This window comes from Felis catus, chromosome A3 (assembly GCF_018350175.1).
Source record: "Felis catus isolate Fca126 chromosome A3, F.catus_Fca126_mat1.0, whole genome shotgun sequence".
NCBI lineage: Eukaryota > Metazoa > Chordata > Mammalia > Carnivora > Felidae > Felis > Felis catus.
Genome location: NC_058370.1, coordinates 114,746,075 through 114,754,699, shown reverse-complemented (window position 1 = coordinate 114,754,699; position 8,625 = coordinate 114,746,075). Strand labels below are relative to the sequence as shown.

General features: G+C 40.7%; 1 protein-coding gene across 1 annotated transcript in view; it reads right to left on the bottom strand.

Moving 5' to 3' along the window:
- Positions 1-5,391: 5,391 nt before the first annotated feature.
- SRD5A2 (steroid 5 alpha-reductase 2) overlaps positions 5,392-8,625 on the bottom strand; it is a 37,595-nt gene continuing 34,361 nt past the window's right edge. Inside the window, exon 5 of the mRNA XM_006930379.4 lies at positions 5,392-7,101. Within this exon, the coding sequence (XP_006930441.1) occupies positions 7,035-7,101 (67 nt within the window). The 3' untranslated portion in view covers positions 5,392-7,034. The remainder of the gene's footprint in view (positions 7,102-8,625) is intronic.

Sequence of the window (8,625 nt, the reverse complement as noted above, 5' to 3'; positions counted from 1 at the left end):
TGGAAACTTTCTTTTTTTTTTTATTTTTTAAAAAAAAAATTTTTTTAACGTTTATTTATTTTTGAGACAGAGAGAGACAGAGCATGAACAGGGGAGGGGCAGAGAGAGAGGGAGACACAGAATCTGAAACAGGCTCCAGGCTCTGAGCTGTCAGCACAGAGCCTGATGCGGGGCTCAAACTCACAGACCGCGAGATCGTGACCTGGCTGAAGTCGGACGCTTAACCGACTGCGCCACCCAGGCGCCCCTGGAAACTTTCTTTAATCATTTAGCTGAGGAAATCATGGGCTCATCTCCTTTTGATCATTTCCTTTTGCTCAGGAAACACTCATGAATTGTAGTTCAACACTTGGACGTTGTTTCATATATTTTTCTACTATTTTAGTTATAAATACAGTCCAGATTTTTACATAACCATTTGTGGATGTCCCATGTCACAAATTTTGCTATGTCATGTTTTTCATTTTCATTTTGATTCAAAAATTTTTTAAAGATTTTGTTTATCTATTTATTTATTTTTCATTTTTTAAAATTTATTTGAGGGAGAGAGTACATGAGCATGAGTGCATTTGAAGAGGGGCAGAGGAAGAGGCAGAGACAGACAGAGACCCCAAGAGGCAGAGACAGAGACCCCAAGCTGGCTCCATGCTCAGCACAGAGCCTGATGCAGGGCTTGATCCCACAACCCTGTGATCATGACCTGAGCTGAAATCAAGAGTTAGGTGCTTAACCGACTGAGCCACCCAGGCGCCCCTAAGATTATATTTTTTAAATAATTCTACACCTAACATGGGGCTCACAACCCTAAAATCAAGAGTCACATGCTGTACCAACTGAGCCAGCTAGGCACCCTTGATTCAAAATATTCTAATTTATCGTGTGATTCTCCTTTGACATACAGGTTATTTGAAAGTGCACAGATAATGTGCACAGAGAGGAGCATTGAAATTTGACTACAATTATGGATTCATTTCTCCCTCCAGTTATAGAAGTTTTGCCTATAGATTTTGAAGCTCTGTTATTTGATGTGTACAAATTTAGGTTTGCTTTCTTGATAAATTGGCTTATCATGATGTAATGTCTTTCTTTATCACTTATAATATTTTCTGCTCTACAATCCAAATGTTCATCAACAGATGAATGGATAAAGAACATGTGGTGCATATATGGAATTTTACTCAGCCACGAAAAAGAAGAAATCTCTCCATTTGCAATAACATAGATGGATCTAGAGGGTATAATGCTAAGTGAAATAAGTCAGTCAGAGAATTGACTCATGTGATTTCATGTGATTTCATTCATATGTGGAATTTAAGAAGCAAAACAAACAAATAAAAAAAGAGACAAAGCAAAAAACAGACCCTTAACTGTGGGGAACAAACTGATGGTTACTAGAGGAGAGGTAGGTGTGGAGGATGGGTGAAATGGGTTAAGGGTATTAATATCATGATGAACACTAAGTTATGGATAGAACTGTTGAATCACTGTATTGAACACCTGAAACTAATATAACATTGTATGTTAACTATACTAGAATTAAAAATTTTTTTAAATATATTCCTTGCTCTAAAATCTACTTGGTCTGATATTAACATAACCTCTCCAGATTTATTTTAACTAATGTTTTCATAGTATATATTTTCCATCCACTAACTTTGTAATTTTAGCAGGTTTCTTGAATATAGCATATAGTTGGATCTTGCTTTTTTATTTAGTCTGGAAATTCTGCCTTTTAATTGGAATGCTTATACCACTTCCATTTCATCTAATTACTGATATGGTTGGATTTAAATTTACCATCTCACTATTTTCTATTTTCCCCATCTGTTTTTTATTCAATTCTTCTGCTTTCCCTACATTATTTTGGGATTGAGTTGTTTTTTATTATTCCTTTTCGTTTCCACTATTAATTTATTACCTATATCTCTTTTTTTAGTTGTCACTCTAGAGTTTATGCAGTATACATCTTTAAGTTAACACAGCTCACATTCAGATTTATACCTCTCTCTATAGATTTAGCATAAGAATCTTACATTAATGAATTAACTAATTAAATGCATTAAATGCAACTAATTAATGAATTAATTAAAGAAATTTAATTGATTTTATGGCACTTGCTTTCTAATCAATGCTGAAAAAAATGCATCCCTGTAGGGAAGGATCCTTTCCTTTGGGGCCTCTGGAGTAAAGGAAAAGAAAGACCATGAAAAAGGCACACCCTGTGGATGCTTACTCCTCTGGAGGCTCCCATCCCCCCACTGGCCTCACCAAACTTGGATGCTACCGTGCACTTCTCAGCACAACTCTATCTCTTTCTCACAAGTGTCACTGCTGTACAGACTTAAAACCATCTTTATGAGGTGAGTGAACAGAAACATAATTAAATTATTTATTGTGAGGTACAACCATATGGCTTGTGTTTCAAGAAATTAAGCATCTTCCCTTATGAAAAAGGAGCTCTAAGAAGAGCTTGTTCTCTCTCCCAGAAGGATTCTTTCCCTGGGAGGATAAGGAAGGGATCAGACTTATGCAAACTGAAGACAAGAGAAAGGAAAGAATCCCACCCTGTCGGGAGAGGCTCCCTCTCCCAAGGCCCTTTCCCTGACTTCATCGCCCACCTTCCCCTGCCCCTACCCCTGCTCCTCCTACATAACTGCCCACCTCCTCCACTTTCTGTGTTCTCCTCCTGCTCTCAGCCAGCCTGCCATGTGGGAGAGGGTACTGGACATCCCTTACCTAGCCTCTGACTTCACTGAGCAAAGCCAAACCCTGAACTTAACAAAGATTAAGACAAAAGGAACTAAACACAGGTTAGTACATATTTAACCTTCCTCAACAGTGCATTTCATTCACCCACATCCCAAGCTATGGCTGGTGGGAAGAAATGGGACATGATACAAATAACATAGAACCTTTTAAGATCACAGCTTAATGGACTTACAGAGAGAATGAGTAAATCTCTTACTTAAAAATAAATCCACTCAGTGGCTATTAAATCATCCAAGCACCCACATCACCATCTGGTACCATTCCTCTTTCTTTTATCATGGGATAGTGGAGATGCTATAAAACAATCAGCAGCCTTTTCTAGAAGGTTTTGCTTAGCATTTATTGTTACCCTAGCTTATTTGCCATGCCTGGACCTCGGCCCACAGCCTATTAGAGAATCAAAAGGCCAGGCAAGAAAGGAAATGACTCTTCATGAGTTCATTCCTTCATGTGCCAAGAGCTTTATCTTTTGATTCGTGGCGAGATTACCATAAGGTTACCACAAAAAGTCAAGACAGCTATTAAAAAACTGCAAGGCAGTAAAATCATAGGCTTATTTATTTGTTCCTGAAAGGGTTAGACCACCTAAATCACTATTTAATTGCAAATTTCTCATTAGAGGTCTTTCCCCCCCCCCCCCTTTTGAATACAGTAAAGCCAGTGCTGCTCCTTCTGGAGGTAAGCATTGGGAGTAAGGGCAATTTGGGACTGGAAACCCTTTCCAGAACACAAATGCCATCTCTACCCACCATGATCTCTACCACACCTTCATTTTATGAAACAGGTTCATGATAATGCATAGCCTGATCCTCTCCACAGAGTGCGGGTAACAGATTCCACAAAATGGATGTGACAATTGGTAGATTCTGAACTATAGCACCACACTGAAGCTCTGGCTGTTTTTCTCCTGCATGAGTTCCTCAGAAATCTAAATGGTAGCCCCTAAAGGACAAGAATCATGTCTAACTCAACAATATCCTCCCACCCCTTACCATTTTTTTGTATTTTAAATACTTAATAAATGATTGCAGATTATGTTCAGGCCTTAAATTCTATGTAGAGCCTATCTATGTGGGCTCTGCTGGGTCTCTCTTACAAAAGCCTGCTATGCCCTAAGAAGAAAGACAAACTTTTGTTTTTAAGTTTATTTATTTTGAGAGAGACAGAGGTAGCACGAGTGGGGGAAGGACAGAGAGAGAGGGAGAGAGAACCCCAAGTTGGCTCTGAGATGCCAGCCCAGAGCCCGACCCAGGGCTCGAACTCAAAACCGTGAGATCGAGACCTGAACCAAAACCAAGAGTCCAGATGCTTAACCAACTGAGCCACCCACGTGCCCAAAGAAAGACAAACTTCTGATTCTTAAAGGGGCAAGACAGGATGGCTGCTCTGACCAGCTACGTGACCTTGGAAGGCATTTTAACACTGCAGGTCTCAGTGTCTCCATCTATTATGTGAATGGGGCAGAACTAGCTGATGTCTTAAATGTGCTTTGGCTCTTTCATTCTGAAAACAAACAGAACACTACAACATCTCCCACAAGGTCAGGAGGAAAACGTTCCCTCCATGAAAGTTTCAGCAAGAGCAAGACAGAATATTTTGTTAGCTAAGCCACAGGCATATTTTAACCTCTTGTTTCAAAAACCACTCCATAGAATCCTACACTAACCATATTTTTGTTGCACTCTAGTTTTAGGAGAAAAGGGAATACATTTAAGGATGAACATACCTTCCCTTCAGACTTTTATTGTACTCCATCTGCATACATATTCTAGCCCTACACAGAGAAAACGAGTTGAAAACAATGGTCCTAGAATACTGAGAGTACTTCAGTTTTAAAAGAAGAGTTAAGATTACGTGAAGTTTAATCCACACTATATTTAAATTAAGAAAGTCCACATTAGGGACACCTGGCTGGGGCTGATATGATAGATTGTAGGACTCTTGATCTCGTGGTCTTAGGTTTAAGCCCCACGTTGGGTGTAAAGATTACTAACAAATAAACTAAAAAAAGAAAAGTCGACGATCACGTTAACTTGAAATGACAATAGGGTATTTAAAATTTCCAAATATGTAAGTTACCTTATTAAATCAGGTTGGCCTAAAAATTCTAGAGAGCACCCTCTTGTGGCAAAAAATGCAATTGCTGAATGACAGTTTTATCCAGAGATTGCACCTACCAGGCAAAGAGCAGCTGCCATTCATCAAGCACTTATTACAGTTCAAGGACCAGCCCAGATATTTTATATGGCAATAAAATAAAAGTTTTAATAAAGGCAGTTTTCAATGTCATGGAGAGAACTGGAAGTCTTTTGTTTCACGGAGCCCAAGCTACACCTTAAGGTTTACTTCACTGAGAATGTCTCCCCCACCTGTATATTCTTGAACATGAGGGGTATCATCTAGCCTTAGCACATTCTCCAGCACCTTTCCTGCACCTTCTTGGAGTACTGAGCTGTGCCTGAGACACACTGTTAAGTTATATTTCTCTTTTGTTTTCAACTCAGAGACCCTTATTTCAAGTTGACAAAATGAAGACAGAAGAGCAAAAAGGAAGCAATAGTTTAAAAAAAAAAAAGGAAGAAAACAAAAGGCAAACAACAACAACAAAAAAAACCCCACAGGTCAACACCTTATAAAAATCTTTATGAGCCCAGGGATCTTTAAATTCAAACAAAATTACTTAGCATCCATGATTTGAGAGGCATTTAATAAACAGAAAAACACTTATATGATTACAATTTATATTCTTCAGTAATATATATCATTCTTAGATCTTCTGAGCATTCTATGTTTCTTATATAGCGAATTTCTGTACTTAGTACCTCGTGTGATAAACCTAGTGTTCATTTCTCAAAAGGGCTTGCTAAATATTACCAACACTTGCCACAAACCTGGACCTGAGGGGACAAATATTTTTGTACATTCTGATTATGAATGTTCAGCCCCTCCCTAGAGAGCCCGATGTCAAGTTCCCATGCTAGGTGACCCCTCCACCGAGGTTGCAAATTCTAATGCCTACTAGCTGATCAGTCCCCATTCTTAGTGGGCTTCATGATCTCAGATCCTCCAACTTTTTAAAGACAATTGAAATGTAGAGACCTAACTTTGAAATTTTGGAAACTTCAAATGTTGAAAAAAAGGAAGTCAAACTATGTGTGAAGCCCTGTCTGAGCCAAACAAAACAGGCTTTCTGCCCAGTTGCGTCCCTCTGGTTCAGAGGCAGAGGTTCAGCATCTGCCCTCAGGGATTCTGAGGACTGCTGTTCAGTCTACCCCCAGGAAATGCCTTCCTGATCAGATCCCGAGGACTGCAGTGAAGAAATCCCAGAAGAGGAGAGCTGCTGAGTGCTTCTGATATGCTTCAGTGTCACTGCAATTGTCTTCAGGCAAGCCATGTATGATCTTATCCAGTCAATTCCCTTCTTTAACATTCTCTCATTACTTGGATATTTCCACAGGTTTCAGAGAATACCAGAGTTGACCATGTCTACTATAAAACACTTTTTTTTAATTCTCTCAGGAGCCAACCAGAGTCATGTCTTTCTCTTTGTGGTCATGAAAAGCCGTCCTTCAATAAAACCCACACCAGTTTTGGGGATATCTCCAACAGGGATCATGGAATCTTTCAGAAGATAGGGGCACTGAGATAATATACAAGTTTGAAATGGGGTCAGTGCATCGTTGCATCTTTAGCAAGATGAAGAGAGCCTCCTCTATTAAAAGTCCATCTCACATCTTTCATAATTAACTAAGGAAAAGGAAAGTGTGACTGAGTTTCCATTTGGGAGTAGATTTGCTCAGGATCCATGCAGCTTCAGATTTACAATATCTGCTAATTTATATGCGTATAGAATATGTACCTTTAATAAAATCTATAAGCAATGCCCTCAACTGGGAACCTCTCTGACTACAGAGATGTCTTACATTGATGTAGAGTAGGTATTCAGCCACACGTACTCAGATCACCCAAAGAAAAAAATATAGGGAAGTTCTATACTTTCTAGGAGGAATAGCTAAGAAGCAGATAGATGCCTCTGTGTGGGAAAGAGCCTTGTCGAAGCTTCAAAAGGAGATCAGGAAAGAGACGCTCTGGGACAGTGGAGTACACACTAAGTACCCACTTCACAGGATCTCCAGGACAGCTGTTGGAACGCAAGAAGCCTACTATTATGTATATGCACAGTGCAGCTTTAAAAGTTACAGGTTCAGCAGCCTGATGGTGCTCGACAGTCATGTGGGAGCTCTGTTCCTTTTTATTTGGTTTCTTTAAAAGATGAATGGAATGAGGGCTTTCCGAGATTTGGGGTAGTCCTCAAACATCTTGAGGTAGAACCTAAAAGACAAGAAAGGATAATTATAATAAGCAGTGGTCAACAGTGGAGGTTTGCTGGGTCTGAAATCCTTATGACTAATCAACCTACAGTTATTCAGGGCCTGACCCTTCCACACGGCCATCTGTCCATCTTCTTTCTCCCTCCTGCACCCTCTTCTGTACATGTTGAAGCTTCTTGTGTTGGGAAATAAAAAGTAACAGCCAGAGGACAGTGGTGATGGTTGCACAACATTATGGATGTACTTTAAGACGACTGAATGGTACATTTAAAATGGCTAAAATGGTAAATTTTATGTTATGTGTATTTTGCCACAATAAAAAAAAAAGTATAAGCCAGAAAGAATTGCTCAATGGATTCAACCGGGAAATAAGGAACCAAAGACCCCAAAGACAATGGGCAAGGTTACTCCTTGAGACCTGGTAATGTTCCCAGGCGAATATCCCCTCATGAGGCCTGGGAATGCCAAGAAAATGTTATCTTGTGTTATGGGTTGAATTGTGTCCCCCAGAATAGATGCTTGAAGCCTTAACCCCCTACCTGGAAATAGGGCCATTGCAGATATAATTTATTAAGGTAAGATGAGATCATACTGGAGTAGGGAAGGCCCTTAATCCAGTATGACTGAAGGGGAGAAGAGACACCACGACAGAGACAGGCAGGGAAGGAGGCCATGTGGGGACAGAGGCAGAGGTTAGGAATGGAGCTGTGTAAACCATGGGACACCTCGGACGGCAGGTGCAACCAGAAGCCGGAAAGAGGCAGGGAGGGATTCGCTCTTAGAGCCTTCAGAGAGAATATGACCCTACATCCACTTTGATTTCAGACTTCTGCCTCCAGAACCACAAGGATATAAATTTCTATTGTTTTAAGACACTCAGTTTGCGGCCATCTGTTTCGGCAACCCTGAAAGATTAACAGAAGTTGTGAAATGGCTTTCTCCTTCAGTGACCAGTCTGTCCTCCTAGCTAACTGAAGCTGGTAGTTCTCAGGTTATACTCAAGATGATGCACTCTGTTAAAGTGCCTTAATTTGAACTGGGGGACACCCAGTAATAATATCCGACGAGAGGTGGCAGGTTTCCGGTGCTATGACTATGCCCTCTGGGCCTCCCTCTGGAGCAGTGTGACCTAACAGGACAGGGCCACACTTAGGAATTTGTTGGGGCACCAGCTGGAAACCTCTGGTGGAAATGCTGTCTGTCCTTCCCCTGACCAGCTTCACTGAGACCACTTCTCAGGGCTCCTCGAACTGCTGGCTGATGCCCTCTCTGCCCTCTCCCTCTCCACCTCTGGTGGTCAGCAGACTCTGTCTCAAGAGAGGAAGGGTGCTCTGCAGCCTGTCCCCACCAAGTCTAGGAGGTGGCTGGCATGGGTCATGAGGACAGCTACTGTTTTATTCATTTCTGACAGGTCTGCATAAATTCCACTCCAAGGAAAAGAACCCATTCTTGGTTTAACCTTCTAAACTATGAAATTAATCATTAGCCCAACTAAAACACCTATGCAGAAGCCTAAGGGTCCCCC